The sequence below is a fragment of the Chiloscyllium plagiosum genome, unplaced genomic scaffold, assembly GCF_037043375.1.
Source record: "Chiloscyllium plagiosum isolate Xiang-an unplaced genomic scaffold, Cpla_swu_hap1 HiC_scaffold_3, whole genome shotgun sequence".
In the NCBI taxonomy this organism is placed as follows: Eukaryota; Metazoa; Chordata; class Chondrichthyes; order Orectolobiformes; family Hemiscylliidae; genus Chiloscyllium; species Chiloscyllium plagiosum.
In genome coordinates, this window is record NW_028270141.1 from 57,547,772 (window position 1) to 57,566,119 (window position 18,348).

Below are 18,348 nucleotides of genomic sequence, written 5' to 3' on the forward strand. Positions count from 1 at the left end.
ACCAAAATGCAACACCTTGCATTTATACAAATTAAACTCCATTTAAAGACTAAAATCATTCATATCATTGACCAGGTAACATTTGAAAACATAACTGTATTGAGCATTGATAAGTCTGACAGACCAAATGTACTTCATACCAGAATTTCAGAGGTAGCAGTAATGGACATAATAATTACATTGTGAATCACTCTATTTAAGAAACAAATGGGCAGCACGGTGGCACAGTGGTTAGCACTGTTGCCTCACAGTGCCAGAGACCTGGGTTCAATTCCCACCTCAGACAACTGTCTGTGTGGAGTTTGCACATTCTCCCCATGTCTGCGTGGGTTTCCTCCGGGTGCTCCGGTTTCCTCCCACAGTCCAAAAATGTGCAGGTTAGGTGAATTGGCCATGCTAAATTGCCCGTACTGTTAGGTGTAGGGGAATGGGTCTGGGTGGGTTGTTCTTCGGAGGGTCAATGTGGACTTGTTGGGCCGAAGGGCCTGTTTCCACACTGTAAGTAATCTAATCTAATCTAATCTGTTACTTCTTGGCCCATTGGCTTATCTGGTAAAGGTCCTGTTATACACTGAGAAAACCTTGTTTCACTAGCACGGTGGCTCAGTGGTTAGCACTGCTGCCTCACAGCACCAGGGTCCCAGGTTCGATTCCAACCTAGGGCGACAGTGTGTGGAGTTTGCACGTTCTCCCTGTGTCTGTGTGGGTTTCTTCCCACAGTCCAAAGATGAGCAGGTCAGGTGAATTGGCCATGGTAAATTGCCCATAGTGTTAGGTGCATTAGTCAGAGAGAAATGGGTCTGGATGGGTTACTCTTTGGAGGGTCAGTGTGGACTTGTTGGGCTGAAGGGCCTGTTTCCACACTGTAGGGAATCTAATCTAATCTAATATTGCCACGGTGGCATCCGCAAAGGTACAAACCAGACCTCCTAAATTCTCACCAAGTGATTCAAATAGGCAGCTTACGACCACCATCTCTGCAAAATTAGTGTTGAGTAACAAATGCTGGCCCAGCTAGCGATGCCCACATCCTTGATCTGAATATGAAAATAATTGATTTATTTTGAATAAACCTGGCTGCACCTGTTTACAGGATGTGGGATAATTCTGTCTTTTAATCTCAGGCAGAAAAAGGCTTCAACTAGTTGCAACATTCTGTAACTTTCCCAGTTTTTTGTGGATTTTAATGAAATAAAATGTGTTGGCTTGTCCCTGAGAGAGAGATTCGGATTTCATGCTTGTGACGTGATTAAGACCTCCAGTTTCTATCTTTAACATCATCCAGCTTCTCTCCTTCTGCTCTGTGTCTTTGTTGTCTCTGGACTAGACTAGAGATACAGACAACAAACTGGTCTTTAACATCCTATCTTCCATAAAGTTGAGGCTATCCAAAACTCTGCCTGTGTTTTAACATCTCAGTAAGCTCCACTCCCCTCACATTCGTGATCTTTAAACTGCATTGGCAATGGCTTGATTTTACAATTTTCATCTTTGATTTCAAATTATTTTATGGCCTTGCCCAGCATGATCTCTGTAGTCTCCCTTAACCTCCAAGATGTCCGCACTCATCCCATTATTTCCTCTTGTGGGATTGGGATAAAAGTACCAGTTTTCTCGGTAATTAAGGCACATAAAGACACCATTCAGCCCAACCAGTCCATGATGGTGTTCGTGAAACTTTCTCCCAACTTTTCTTATCTTAATATGATACCTTCTCCCTCATATGTTTACCCAGCTTTCCTATATGTTTCACTGCTATTCCCATCAACACTGCCTGCAGTACTGAGTTACACATTTTCTTTCGATAAAGGGGGTTCCTCAGAAATCCCTAGTGAAGTTTTTGCAGACTATCTTATATCTGTGACACTAGCTGTGCTCTTCCACTTAAAGAGGAAGTATTCTCATTGTATCCACTATGCAAAAGCCTTTCAAAGATTTAAATTTTTATTTGTTTTTTTCTCAGCCTGTCAATTCTTTCCTGGTCTCTAAACCCACAAATTTATGGACTCAAACTTGTAAATATTCTCCATATCCTCTCCAGAGCCTCAATATCCGTTTTTACAAGTTGGTGACCAAAATTACAGGCAGTGTTGTGAATGTGGTCTAAACCAGGTTTAGATTAGATTAGATTACAGTGTGGAAACAGGCCCTTCGGCCCAACAAGTCCACACCGACCCGCCAAAGCGAAACCCACCCATACCCCTACATTTACCCCTTACCTAACACTACAGGCAATTTAGTATGGCCAATTCACCTGACCCTGCACATCTTTGGATGGTGGGAGGAAACCGGAGCACCCGGAGGAAACCCACGCAGACACGGGGAGAACGTACAAACTCTACACAGTCAGTCGCCTGAGGCGGGAATTGAACCCGGGTCTCTGGTGCTGTGAGGCAGCAGTGCTAACCACTGAGCCACCGTGCTAGTGAAACAGGACCTTTACCAGATAAGCCAATGGGCCAAGAAATAACAGATTAGATTAGATTAGATTACTTAATGTCACTACTTTTCAATTCTATTCCTCCAGAAATAAAACCTGGTGCTTGGTTACCTTATTTATAAGCACGCTCATCTATGCTGCAACTTTTAATTATTGGTGTTTTTATCCAAGATTCTTTATTCTTCTACCCCACCAAGGCTCAGATTTCTCATAATAAATGATCTTCCTGTTCCTCTTACTGAAATGGGTGAACTCATGTATATCATGTATTCATAAATATGTTGTGCTTTATTTGCTAATTCTGCCAGTTTATTGATGTCCTTCTGTAATTTGTTATAGTAATAACTGTGCCTCTAATCTACTGTCATCAACAAGTTTGGAAAGTGTGCTTTGTATTCCATATTCTGAATCATTGATATTAATAATGACAACAGAGTTCCCAGTCATAATGCTTGAGGATCACCAGCTCCCACTTTTTGCCACTCCAGTTAATTCCCCTCTACTCCCATGTTTTGCTTTCTGTCCTGAAGCCAACGAGCAATCTATTCTATCACTTATCCCTGACCCCATGCTTCATTAGTGCCACAATTCATTTATGTAATGTGAGACACCTAATCAAAAGCTTTTTGTAAAATCTGGATGATATATATCTACTGCATTATCATTATCCAATATCTCTGTTACTTCTTAAAAAAAATCAATATGGTTGGTTAAACTAGAGTTTTATTTTGAAATCAATGCTGATTATTTATTGTCATCTTTCTCATTTTTTAGCTGGTCTTCTAGTCTCTACTCTAGTACAGATTCCATTATTTGTCTAACTTCTGATGCTTTATGGACTGGTACATAACATCTTGGATATGTTCTGTTCCCTCTGAAATATAGAATTGACATTGGCTGTCAATCAGTATTTTAACACAACATGTTGTTTTCCTGATGAATTATTGCATTATCTAAGTGAAAGAGTACGTCTGTTAACTCTTCCCTAGATTGTTTCCACATATTTAGTCATAGAGCCATAGAGATGTACAGCATGGAAACAGACCCTTCGGTCCAACCTGTCCATGCCAACCAGATATCCCAACTCAATCTAGTCCCACCTGCCAGCACCCGGCCCATATCCTTCCAAACCCTTCCTATTCATATACCCATCCAAATGCCTCTTAAATGTTGCAATTATACCAGCCTCCACCACATCCTCTGGCAGCTCATTCCATACACGTACCACCCTCTGCGTGAAAACATTGCCCCTTAGGTCTCTTTTATATCTTTCCCCTCTCACCCTAACCTATGCCCTCTAGTTCTGGACTCTCTGACCCCAGGGAAAAGACTTTGTCTATTTATCCTATCCATGCCCCTCATAATTTTGTAAACCTTTATAAGGTCACCCCTCAGCCTCTGACGCTCCAGGGAAAACAGCCCCAGCCTGTTCAGCCTCTCCCTATAGCTCACATCCTCCAACCCTGGCAACATCCTTGTAAATCTTTTCTGAACTCTTTCAAGTTCATTGCATCCATTTTTTATTTTAAATGTACTTATCTCTTCGTTCATCTTGTTTTCAAGATGTTTGTCTGTTGTTCTATCTCACTGATATATTCCAAGACATTTATTTTAATATTTCTGCCCCATTTCTACTATTCCATCAAGTGCCAAAAGCATATTTGCCTGGTTTTGTATGTACTGGAAGCTACAAATATTAACACACATTACAGTTCTTTGCAAACAAAGAGAACATATTTATATTTAGATTTTAATGTCCTGTGTACATAAGTACAGGAGTACAATAAAAAGTATACGAGGTCACCATTCTCTGGAGCAATCTTAGTATAGAAAAGGCAGGATTAAAAACAGAAACAAAAATAAAAGGAACAACCAAAAGTAAAGCAATTGTCCAAATTGCACTTTTCTCCCATCCCTCCCCTTGTCATGTGTCCTTGCCACAAGAAAAGAAAAGCCACAAAGTCCATCCCATACTGTGCCCATGTAAACACTGCAAAGTAGATCATAGCATTTCATAGGATCACTTTCCCTAACCAATCCAAATCAACCTGTCAGGTTTAAATCTGAACTAAAGCCTGGCAGTTAACTGTCAATCATCATTAATTGTTATACTGTTCTGGCAAAGTCCAGTAACCAACCAATAAACATTGACATCCAGTATAAATTTTGTTCTCTTCTTACATTGGTATTCTTGCCCTCTTTGTCTTTATTCTTCCTGATGAATATAAAACACAAAGTTCAACCAACTTTTTTTTTCAGCCGTACTCAAGTTCTGTATCCTTAATGACTATTTTTACATCTCTCATCTGCTCAGGTTCATTTCCCAATACTAATCCAATAGTGAATCTTCAACTGGGCTTTTCACATACCAAGTTGTAGATATTGTAGGACCTCCATTCCCTTAAACCTTTCCCTACTCCTTCTGTCCCTTTCATGTCAGTTAAAAATCCCGTGATAGTTTCCTCATCTAGAGTCATAGAGGTCTTGATCTTCATACTGCAATCTGTCTTATGGTCTTATATCACACAAAAATGTCCTTTGACCCATTGAAACTACATTTGACTACACCAGTCAAAAACAAACACCTAACTATTGGAGAAAGGCCAATTTTGACAGTATTAGGCAAGAACTTTCAAAAGCTGATTGGAAGCAGATGTTCACAGGTAAAAGGACGCTGGAAAATGGGAAGCCTTCAGAAATGAGATAGCAAGAATCCAGAGAAAGTATATTCCTGTCAGGGTGAAAGGGAAGGCTGGTCGCTATAGGAAATGCTGGATGACTAAAGAAATTGAGGGTTTGGTTAAGAAAAAGAAGGAAGCATATGTCAGGTACAGACAGGATAGATCAAGTGAATTCTTAGAAGAGTATAAAGAAAGTAGGAGTATACTTAAGAGAGAAATCAGGAGGGCAAATTGGGAACATGAGATAGCTTTGCCAAATAGAATTAAGGAGAATCCAAAGGGGTTTTACAAATATATTAAGGACAAAAGGGTAACTAGGGAGAGAATGGGGCCCCTCAAAGATCAACAAGGTGGCCTTTGTGTGGAGCCACAGAAATGGGGGAGATACTAAATGAATATTTTGCATCAGTATTTACTGTGGGAAAGGTTATGGAAGATATAGACTGTAGGGAAATAGATGGTGACATCTAGCAAAATGTCTAGATTACAGAGGAGGAAATGCTGGATGTCTTGAAACAGTTAAAGGTGGATAAATCCCCAGGACCTGATCAGGTGTACCTGAGAACTCTGTGGGAAGCTAGAGAAGTGATTGCTGGGCCTGTTGCTGAGATATTTGTATCATCGATAGTCACAGGTGAAGTGCCGGAAGACTGGAGGTTGGCATACGTGGTGCCACTGTTTAAGAAGGGTGGTAAGGACAAGCCAGGGAACTATAGACCAGTGAGCCTGATCTCGGTGGTGGGCAAGTTGTTGGAGGGAATTCTGAGGGAAGGATGTACATGTATTTAGAAAGGCAAGGACTGATTCGGGATAGTCAACATGGCTTTGTGCGTGGGAAAGATTGATGAGGGCAGAGCAGTAGATGTGATCTATATGGACTTCAGTAAGGCGTTTGACAAGGTTCCCCATGGGAGACTGATTAGCAAGGTGAGATCTCATGGAATACAGAGAGAACTAGCCATTTGGATACAGAACTGGCTCAAAGTTAGAAGACAGAGGGTGGTGGTAGAGGGTTGTTTTTCAGACTGGAGGCCTGTGACCAGTGGAGTGCCACAAGGATCGGTGCTGGGCCCTCTACTTTTTGTCATTTACATAAATGATTTGGATGCGAGCGTAAGAGGTATAGTTAGTAAGTTTGCAGATGACACCAAAATTGGAAGTGTAGTGGACAGCGAAGAGGGTTACCTTAGATTACAACGGATCTGGACCAGATGGGCCAATGGGCTGAGAAGTAGCAGATGGAGTTTAATTCAGATAAATGCGAGGTGCTGCATTTTGGAAAAGCAAATCTTAGCATGACTTATACACTTAATGGTAAGGTCCTAGGGAGTGTTGCTGAACAAAGGGACTTTGGAGTGCAGGTTCATAGCTCCTTTAAAGTGACGTCGCAGGTAGATAGGATAGTGAAGAAAGCGTTTGGTATGCTTCCCTTTATTGGTCAGAGTATTGAGTACAGGAGTTGGGAGGTCATGTTGTGGCTGTACAGGACATTGGTTAGGCAAATGTTGGAATATTGTGTGCAGTTCTGGTCTCCCTCCTATCGGAAAGATGTTGTGAAACTTGTAAGGGTTCAGAAAAGATTTACAAGGATGTTGCCAGGGTTGGAGGATGTGAGCTACAGGGAGAGGTTGAACAGGCTGGGGCTGTTTTCCCTGGAGTGTCGGAGGCTGAGGGGTGACCTTATAAAGGTTTACAAAATTATGAGGGGCATGGATAGGATAAATAGGCAAAGTCTTTTCCCTGGGGTCGGGGAGTCCAGAACTAGAGGGCATAGGTTTAGGATGAGAGGGGAAAGATATAAAAGAGACCTAAGGGGCAATGTTTTCACGCAGAGGGTGGTACGTGTATGGAATGAGCTGCCAGAGGATGTGGTGGAGGCTGGTATAATTGCAACATTTAAGAGGCATTTGGATGGGTATATGAATAGGAAGGGTTTAGAGGGATATGGGCCGGGTGCTGGCAGGTGGGACTAGATTGGGTTGGGATATCTGGTCGGCATGGATGGGTTGGACCGAAGGGTCTGTTTCCATGCTGTACATCTCTATGGCTCTATGAGTCTATCTGATTTTCCAGCAGATTATTCATGGGGTTGCATGCTTTGGCATCACAAGTGCATATCTAAGTACTTCTTAAATGTTATTAGGGTTTTTGTGTCTGCCACCATTACAGGCAGTGTGCTCCAAATTGCCACCACCGTCTGGGTGATAAAACATTTTTTCACATCCCCTGTAAGCCTCTGCTCCTTATCTGAATTTGACCACATATTTCTACATCCAACTCCCTTCCATTATAAGGAAGTCTGTCATCTACTTTATCAGCATGATGGATCCTATGTTATCTTTTTATCTGTATTCATATGGATTCTATTTTTATCTTAATGATTGCTGTGTTCATCTTCATGACTGCTATTTGTTATTCTGAATAAGTACATCTACTTCACCTGTCTGCTTTCTCTCATTATCATTTCTTATATATTTTCTTGTGTTAAATGTTGAATGTTTAATATCCAGCCATGAATATTTTAGAACATAGAACATAGAACATAGAAGAATACAGCGCAGTACAGGCCCTTGGGCCCTCGATGTTGCGCCGATCCAAGCCCACCTAAACTACACTAACCCACTATCCTCCATATACCTATCCAATGCCCTCTTAAATGCCCATAAAGAGGGAGAGTCCACCGCTGTTACTGGCAGGGCATTCCATGAACTAACGACTCGCTGAGTGAAGAACCTACCCCTAACATCAGTCCTATATCTACCCCCCCTTAATTTAAAGCTATGCCCCCTTGTAATACCCGACTCAATACGCGGGAAAAGGTTCATACTGTCGACCCTATCTAACCCCCTAATCATCTTGTACACCTCAATCAAGTCACCCCTAAACCTTCTTTTCTCTAGTGAAAACAGCCCCAAGTGCCTCAGTCTTTCCTCATACGATTTTCCTTCCATACCAGGCAACATCCTGGTAAACCTCCTCTGCACCCGTTCCAATGCCTCCACATCCTTCCTATAGTATGGCGACCAAAACTGCACACAATATTCCAGATGCGGCCGTACCAGAGTCTTATACAACTGCATCATGACCTCAGGACTCCGGAACTCAATTCCTCTACCAATAAAAGCCAGTACGCCATATGCCTTCCTCACCGCACTATTTACCTGGGTGGCAACTTTAAGAGATCTGTGTACATGGACACCAAGATCCCTCTGCTCATCCACACTACCAAGTATCCGACCATTAGCCCAGTACCCCATCTTTTTGTTATTCTTCCCAAAGTGAATCACCTCGCACTTAGCTACATTGAATTCCATCTGCCACCTTTCTGCCCAGCTCTGCAGCTTCTCTATATCCTGCTGTAACCTGCCACATGCTTCCTCACTGTCAACAACTCCTCCGACTTTCGTATCATCCGCAAACTTGCTCACCCAACCTTCTAACCCCTCTTCCAGGTCATTTATAAAAATGACAAACAGCAATGGTCCCAAAACAGATCCTTGCGGAACACCGCTAGTGACGGCACTCCATGAAGAAACTTTGCCATCAACTACTACCCTCTGTCTTCTTCCATCCAGCCAATTCCTAATCCAAACCTCCAACTCACCCTCAATGCCATATCTCCGTATTTTCTGCAGTAGCCTACCATGGGGAACCTTATCAAACGCCTTACTAAAATCCATATATACCACATCTACCGCTTTCCCCTCATCAACCTCCTTCGTCACCTTTTCAAAGAATTCAATAAGGTTTGTGAGGCACGACTTGCCCTTCACAAAACCATGCTGACTATCCTTGATCACATTATTCCTATCCAGATGTGCATAAATCCTATCCCTTACAATTCTCTCTAAGACTTTGCCCACAACAGAAGTGAGACTCACCGGCCTATAGTTACTAGGGCTATCCCTACTCCCCTTTTTGAACAAGGGAACCACATTTGCTATCCTCCAGTCTTCTGGGACTACTCCTGTAGACAAAGAGGACATAAAAATCAAGGCCAATGGCTCTGCAATCTCCTCCCTTGCTTCCCAGAGAATCCTAGGATAAATGCCATCAGGCCCAGGGGACTTATCTATTTTCACCTTTTCCAGGATTTCCAACACCTCTTCTCTACATACCTCAAAGCCATCCATTCTACTTATTTGTGCCTCAGTATTCTCATCGACAACAATGCCCTGTTCCTGAGTGAATACTGAAGAAAAGTATTCATTCAGTGTCTCCCCAATCTCTTCCGCCTCCACACGCAACTTCCCCCTACTATCCTTGACTGGACCTATTCCTACCCTAGTCATTCTTTTATTCCTAACATACCTATAGAAAGCCTTAGGGTTTTGTGCTTGTGTCGACTATTTCTCGTCTCTATCACAGATGCCCACCTTCTACATTCAATGCCTAACTCCTGATACTCTGAGTCAGAATGGTTTGTGGTGGAGACATTTACTTGGTGCAGTTTCTCTTTTCACAAATTCTTATATTCTGTAGTCCAGGCTCCCAACCTGCTATGCCACATCTTGCCCAAGCAGTATGTTAGTTAATTAATTAGTCGTTTTTTTTGTAGTCTAGTCTAATTTCATCACACAGTAGGTACCGCATACTGTGTCTTGCTTGCCCTTATTTCCACCTTTGAGTACTAATAATAGTATTAGTGGACAAATAGGTGAAAACTATAAAAAAACAGTTGAAATAAAGCTTTCTCTTTAAAGAGTGTATGCAGGAAATGTAATGTATGTGGACTTTAGAAGAGCCTTTGTCACGCTTGGTGTATGAATTTACTAGAGGAGGTTGAAGTGTGGAATCCAAAAAAAATGCCAAGGTTTAAAAATGCCAAGGAGGGAATTGAAAATTTTGCAAAGTGGTTTGGAAGTTAAGTTCAGTTCTAGGCTCGCTTTTGTTTCATATGTATGTCAATGGTTTGGAATAGACAGCAATGGAAATTGTTGAAATTGGATGTTTGTAGGAAATGTATATGATTAAAGGAAATGAAAAGAGAATAGATATAAGGAAACGAATGAAAGTGATGACAGAAAGTCCATGACACCCAGTTAGTTCTATATCATTGACTAAGAAAGACAATAAGCTGGGTGCCGTGCTATGGAGCAGTAGAAAAGTTTTATACAAAGAACAAAGAAAATTTAAAGCCCAAGAACTGGCCCTTCGGCCCTCCAAGCCTGTGCCAATCCAAATCAAATGTCTAAACCTATATCCCAATTCCTTAGAATCTGTATCCTTCTGCTCCCCACCTACTCAAGCAACTGTCCAGACGCACCTTAAATGAATCTACCGTGCTGGCCTCTACTACCTCTGCTGGTAACGTGTTCCAGGCACCTACCATCCTCTGTGTAAAGTACTTTCCATATGTATCTCCCTTAAACTTTTCATCTTTCACCTTGAATGCATGACCGCTCGTTATTGAATCCCTCACCCTAGGAAAAAGCTTTTGGGCAAAACGATGGTTCAGTGGCTAATACTGTTGCTTCACTGCGCCAGCGACCCGGGTTTAATTCCTACCTCGGGCAACTGTCTGTGTGGAGTTTGCACATTCTCCCTGTGTCTGCATGGGTTTCCTCAGGGTGCTCTGTTTCTTCCCACAATCCAAAGATGAGCAGGTCAGGTGAATTGGCCATGCTAAATTGCCAGAGTCGGGGTAAATATAGGGTAGGGGAATGGGTCTGAGTAGGTTACTCTTCAGTTGGTTGGTCTGGACTTGTTGGGCCTGTTTCTGTAGGGAATCTAATCTAATCTAATCTATCCACCCTGTCTATACCCTTCATGATTTTGTACACCTCAATCAGGTCCCTCCTCAATCTCTTTTTTTTTCTAATGGAAACAATCCTAACCTACTCAACCTCTCTTCATAACCAGCACCTTCCATACCAGGCAACATCCTTGTAAACCTTCTCTGCACCCGCTCCTAAGCGCCCACATCCTTTTGGTAAAGCGGCGACCAGAACTATACACAGTTAAAAATCACACACCAGGTTATAGTCCAACAGGTTTATTTTGAAGCACTAGCTTTCAGAGTGCTGCTCTTTCATCCATACAATCTTATGGAGAGTAAGATTGTATGATACAGAATTTATATCAGAAGTTTACAGTGTGATGTAACTGAAATTATATATTGAAAAAGACCTGGATTGTTTGTTAAGTCTCTCATCTTTTAGAATGATCATGTTGGTTTCAGTTCTTTCATATGTAAATCACAAAGTTTTTTAAAAAAGTTGCATTCTCAAATGAACTTTAACAATTGGTGTCATGTCAACCCAGATTGAAGGTGTTTGCTTCCCTGCGTGAGGCTGTCTGTGCCAAAATGGTCAGACTGATTCTAATCTAAAAAATGGATTTACAAAATCTTACATGGATTTATGCAGTTTTTGAACAAAGTAAAATGTAATTCTGCAAGTACAAATTCACCCCACAAACTTGTATGTGTATGTGTGTGTGGGGTGGGGGGGCTTATGAGTGTCTGTGACAGAGTGCATGTATGTGTGAGAGTGTGAGTGTAAAGGGCTATAAATCTGTGAGAGTGTATGTGTGGGAGTGTATGTGAGTAGATGAGAGAGGGTCTGCGTGAGAGTATGTGTGTTGGGAGAGAGTGTCTGTGTGCGTCCGTCTGTCTGTGTGTGCATAGTTCAATGCCTCCCCCGCCCCACCCCCCCACACACACACTCTTATCCACATGCACACATTCTCATAAAAGTTGTGGGGTGACTTTGTACTTGCAGAATTACATATTGCTTTGTTCAAAAACCACATGAATTCATGTAAGATTCTGTAAATCTGTTTTTTAGATTAGAATCAGTCTGACCATTGCAACACAGACAGCCTCACACAGGGAAGCTCACACCTTCAATACATTATCTGAGCCGACATGACACCAATTGTTAAAATTCACTTGAGAATGTAACTTTTTTTAAAAAAGCTTTGCGCTTTAAAAGAACTAAAAGCAACTAAAAGATGAGAGACTTAACAAATAACCCAGGTATTTTTCAATATATAATTTCAGTTACATCACACTGTACACATTTCCTATAAAGTCTGTCTCTTACAATCTTACTCTGCACAACCACCTGATGAAGGAGCAGCACCCCGAAAGCTCGTGCTTCCAAATAAACCTGTTGGACTATAACCTGGTCTTGTGTGATTTTTAACTTTGTACACCTCAGTCCAACACTGGCATCTCCAAATCAGAACTGTACACAGTATTCTAAATGGAGCCGAACTAAAGTCTTGTACAATTTTAACATGATTTGCCAGCTCTTATACTCAATATCCTGTCCAATAAAGGCAAGCATACCATATGCCTTCTTGACCACTCTATTCAGCTTCAAGGTACAATGGAGCTGAACTCCCAGATCTCTTTGCTCATCAACTTTTCTCAAGACTCTTCCATTTACAGTATAGTTCACTCTAGAATTAGACCATCCAAAATGCATCGCCTCACATTTGCTTGGATTGAACTCCAATTGCCACTCCGCCCATCTCTCCAGTTTATCTATATTCTCCTGTATTCTTTGACAACCCCCTATGCTTTCTGCTACTCCACCAATCTTCGTGTCATCTGCAAACTTACTGATCAGACCACAAATGCCCTCTTTCAGATAATTTTTGTATGTCACAAACAACAGTGGCCCCAGCACTGATCCCTGTGGAACACATGGGTCATCTTTCTCCATTTAAAGAAACTTCCTTCAACTGCTACTCTCTATTTCCTGTTGCACAACCAGTTCTTTATCCACCTAACTAGAACAACCCTGCATACCATGTGACTTCATTTTCTCCATTAGTTTACCATGGGGAACCTTATAAAATGCCTTATTAAAGTTCATGTATATTACATCTATAGCCCTTCCTTCATCTATCACTTCCTCGAAGAACTCTATTAAGTTGGTAAGGCATGATCCTCTCGTGCCACCCTCAGCAACCTGGGATAGATCCCATCCGGTCCTGGGGATTTGTCCACTTAATATCCTTTAGCCTACCCAACACATCCTCCTTCCTTATGTCAATGTGATCCAGAGTAAACAAACTTCTATCTCTAATCTCAACATTTATCATGTCCGTCTCCTCAGTGAACATTGATGCAAAGTAATCATTGAGAATCTCACCCATTTTCTCAAGCTTGACATACCACCTTCTTTCCTTATCCTTTAGTGTACCAACCCTTTCTCTAGTCACCCTCTTGCTTCTTCTATATGAATAAACGGCTTTGAGATTCTCCTTAATTATGCTCGCCATAGCTATTTCATGACTCCTTTTAGCCCGCTTGATTCCTCGTTTAAGATTGGTCCTACTCTCCTGATATTCTTCCAAGGACCGTTCTGTTCTTAGCTGCTTGGACCTTATGTACACTTCCATTTTCCTCTTGGCTAGTAGCACGATTTCTCCTGTTATCCATGGTTCACAAATCTTGCCTTTCCTATCCCTTGTTTTCAAAGGGACACTACCTTCAACCTATCTTTGAAAGCCTCCCACATATCAAATGTGGACTTCCCTTGAAATAGTTGCCCCCCATCCACATTTCCAAGCTCCTGCTGAACTTTGATATAATTGGCCTTAGCCCAGTTTCATATTCATAGGTTCAAGGTTATACATTTAAAAAATATGAAACTAAACAATGGAAATTTTGTTTTATAATAAAAGGTATATAAAATACAATTCAAAATGTTTTGATGAGGCAATATCAAATCTCAGAGACCTCAGGCAGAATGTCGTAGCCAGGACAGTGTATAATATCGATTCACCCAGATAAAGTCTGTTGTGAGGACATGTTGATATAAAGTAGGATTTGCCAGGTAAAATGTTTATTTAGAAGAGACATGGTTATTAGGCAACACAATGAAGGAATGGAACATGTTGGATAGAAGTGCTTCAATAATTTTTGATTAGATTACTTACAGTGTGGAAACAGGCCCTTCGGCCCAACAAGTCCACACCGACCCTCCGAAGAGCAACCCACCCCCTATATTTACCCCTTCACCTAACAGTACTGGCAATTTAGCATGGCCAATTCACCTAACCTGCACATTTTTGGACTGTGGGAGGAAACTCATGCAGACGCAGGGAGAATGTGCAAACTCCACACAGACAGTTGCCTGAGGCGGGAATTGAACCCGGGTCTCTAACACTGTGAGGCAGCAGTGCTAACCACTGTGCCACCGTGCCGCTCACAATGGAGAACTCCAGAATGGGATCACACAACACCAGGTAATAGTCCAACAGGTTTATTTGGAAGTACTAGCTTTCAGAGCACCACTCCTTCATCGGGTATCTAATGGGGCAGGATCATAAGACCCAGAATTTATAGCAAAAGATCATAGTGTCATGCAACTAATGTTATATATTGAACACACGTAGATTGCTGTTAAGTCTTTCATCTTTTAGATTGGGTTGCGGGTATTGATTCATTAATATGTAAATCCCACAGCTTTTTCTATTCACATTGCCATGATAACTTAAGGTTTTATAAAAGAAAGGTGACATCTCAGCTCAGACAATGCATTAAAGGTATGAAGTTACAATCTCTCTGTATTCCAATGTTGAGTGTGCATGTCTCTCAGATTTGGAGGTGCCGGTGTTGGACTGGAGTGTACAAAGTTAAAAATCACACAACACCAGGTTATAGTCCATCAGGTTTATTTAGAAGCACTAGCTTTCAGAGCCCTCCAAAAGCTAGTGCTTCCAAATAAACCTGTTGAACTATAACCTGGTGTTGTGTGATTTTTAACTATGTCTCTCAAACACATTCTCACCCATGTGCACACCCTCTCACAGGCTTATACTCCATTACACTCACGCACACATTCTATCAAGCAAATGCACGTACACACTCTCGCATACACACTCTCGCATACACACTGTCACGTACATATTCTCACGTACACACTCTCACATACACATTCACATGCACACATTCTCTCTCACAAATACATTCTCTCTCCCTCACATGCATGCACGTGCACATGTAAGTCTATATGGTGAAGTTGTATTTGCAGAATTGGATTTGCAGATACATTCTATTTTGTACAAAAAAGTGCACAATCTCTAGGCAGTCAATCCATGTGGAATTTTATAAATTCCTCCTTTGGAAATAGAACCAGTGTGACTCAAGTTTGGAATACAGACTGACTGTAACCTATTACCTTTAATGCATTGTCTGAGCTGAGATGTCACTTTTTTAAGATAAAACTTTAAGTTATTTCAGGAATGTGAATTGAAAGAAGTTCTGGGATTTATGTATTAATGAATTGATACCTACAACCCATTCTGAAAGATGACAGACTTAATAGCAATCTACATGTGTTCAATATATCACATAAGTTGCATGATACTATGATCTTTTGCTATAAATTATGTGCCTTATGATACTGCCCCACTAGTTAACTGATGGAGGAGTGATGCTCTGAAAGCTAGTGCTTCCAAATAAACCTGTTTGACTATAACCTGGTGATGTGAGATTTTTAACTTTACAGAGTTATGATGTTATAAAATTTCTTTCCAGGATTAGTCATCAAGTAATTGTTTCTTATCAGCTGTGTACATGTATGACCACCAAGACATTCAGAAGGCATGGTGCAGACTGCTCATAAGTTTTTCATTTCAGGGTATCTCTCAGAAAAAATCAAAGGTGTGACCTTATTGAATCATGAGGCTGCATAAGTGAATGTAATTTAAAGGTTATTGCAAATAGGACAAAAACATTTGAAGTTCCAGATTAGGCTGGATTTGTGGAACAAAACAAAAACACTGAAGGGCTGTGAGCACATAGTGAATGTGTGGTTCGTGGTTTTTGCTCATGTGAAAGGGAATGCTATGAGCTATTAATTAGCCATTGTTGTGGTTCTGTTCGCCGAGCTGAAAGTTTTTGTTGCAAACGTTTCGTCCCCTGTCTAGGTGACATCCTCAGTGCTTGGGAGCCTCCTGTGAAGCGCTTCTGTGGTGTTTCCTCTGGCATTTATAGTGGCCTGTCCCTGCCGCTTCCAGTTGTCAGTTTCAGCTGTCCGCTGTAGTGGCCGGTATATTGGGTCCAGGTCGATGTGTTTGTTGATGGAGTTTGTGGATGAGTGCCATGCTTCTAGGAATTCCCTGGATGTTCTTTGTTTGGCTTGCCCTATAATGATAGTGTTGTCCGACTGGGACAACACTACCATTATAGGGCAAGCCAAACAAAGAACATCCAGGGAATTCCTAGAAACATGGCACTCATCCACAAACTCCATCAACAAACACATCGACCTGGACCCAATATACCGGCCACTACAGCGGACAGCTGAAACTGACAACCGGAAACGGCAGGGACAGGCCACTATAAATGCCGGAGGAAACACCACAGAAGCGCTTCACAGGAGGCTCCCAAGCACTGAGGATGTCACCTAGACAGGGGACGAAACGTTTGCAACAAAAATTTCCAGCTCGGCGATCAGAACCACAACAACGAGCACCCGAGCTACAAATCTTTACCCAAACTTTGAACATTAATTAGCCAAACAGACTAGAGGTCAGTTGTGATATTTTTCTATAGTGAGCTACTTTAAACCCACTTTTCTGCTCCTCATATGTTGCAGACAGTTCCACATCCAGTATGTGCTTTATGCATATGATTTATTTCTTCCAAACTTCTGACAGTACCTGTTGTAATTGGAAATCCTTCATGTGCTGTTACAAAGTCTTACGTAGCAGTAAGGCATTAGAAAGGTTCAGTGGTAAACATCTGGGGCAAAGGTATTTATAAAATCGATTGTCACATTTCTTAAATTATTGATAATTGATAAACCTTAGTACATTGGTCAGTGTTTACTCCATAATGAGGCACAGTACTGAAACAGACCTCTTTGTTAATCTCCAGTAGGCCCAAAGAAGGAAACAGGGTAAAGGAGCAAATAAAATTAATGACAGCTAGGTTACTAGTTTATGAAGATATAAAGAGACTAGGCAATTGATATGTATTAATCAACCTATTATGTTAAAATTCAGGGGCTGATAAGACTTGATCCGGCATCCTCGCTCAGAGATAGAGGTATTACAGTGGGGTTCACTCAGGCTGGGTAATTGAATGTAAATCTCTTCACTGAGCAATTATGGTTTCAATCTTCTATCCCAAATACAGAAAAACATGTTATTTTTGGAAATCTTCAGGACAACTTATTTTAATTGTAGACCAGTTAAGTTGTTTTCACAACATGTTTAACACACAATTGGTTATTTACTGACTATAAAAATTAGAACATATAAAATGAACTGTAGTTTTGTCTTGTTTTGTATTTTAAATGTTGATTACTCAACTGAGATCTAAACTGAGACTGTTCTAAAAAGAAGTCATCAGAAATGTAAAATAATTGAACTGTATATTTTAATGGTCAGTGACAAGAGTAAACGGAGGACCAAAACCGTGAAGAGAAGCTCAGAACCAAAATGGAATCAAACATTTGTCTATTCTCATGTACATCGGAGAGACTTTCGAGAACGCATGTTGGAAATCACGCTATGGGATCAGCCTCGAATACAAGAGGAAGAAAGTGAATTTCTCGGAGAGGTAAAAGATGTGCTTTAATTCCTACTATGTCTTTATGCTAAAAACAGTCCAGGTAATGATCAGACGTTCAGAAGCTGTGACTGGAGAATTTTAAACACGCAGCAGTATCCAGCTTCAGCTTATCTACATGGTCTGGTCATCAATCAGGCAAAAATGTCACTTCAGAAACAGGTTATTGGATCTTACTGTTTCCCAAAGGTCTTTGTTTGATCTCGCAGCAAGAATAAATCAGTGATTCTCCATTCCATTTATAATCATAGAATCCCTACAGTGTGGAAACAGACCACTTTGGCCCAACAACTCCACACCGATTCTTTGAACAGTAACCTACCCAGACCCATTCCTCCACTCTTTTACTCTACATTTAATCCCTGACGAATGCATCTATTTTATGCATGCCTAAATACTACGGGTAATTTAACATGGCCAATTCACCTAACCTGCACATCTTTGGATTGCGGGAGGAAACTGGTGCACCTGGAGGTAACCCACACAGACATGGGAAATATGCGCAAACTCATACAAACTGTCACCCGATGCTGGAATTGAACTGGGGTCCCTGGCTCTGTGAGGCAGCAGTGCTAACCACTGAGCCAACATGTGCTGCCCTGTTTGTAGACAAAGAAATTTGAGGAAAAATTGGTGTTTATATTAGCACCCTGCAGGATTTCTGACCATCAGTGCAGCCAGTTTGAAAT

The 18,348-nt window shown here is 41.3% G+C and overlaps 1 protein-coding gene across 21 annotated transcripts in view; it reads left to right on the plus strand.

Annotated features, from left to right (window-relative positions):
* rims1a (regulating synaptic membrane exocytosis 1a) overlaps positions 1-18,348 on the plus strand; it is an 857,383-nt gene that overhangs the window by 566,356 nt on the left and 272,679 nt on the right. For all 21 annotated transcript variants that reach the window (XR_015753101.1, XR_015753102.1, XM_087979575.1 and 18 more), the window contains one exon: positions 17,479-17,650. Coding sequence is in view for 19 of the 21 variants with exons in the window: in XM_087979575.1 (XP_087835701.1) it covers positions 17,479-17,650 (172 nt within the window). In the remaining 2 variants the exon portion in view is untranslated. The remainder of the gene's footprint in view (positions 1-17,478; positions 17,651-18,348) is intronic.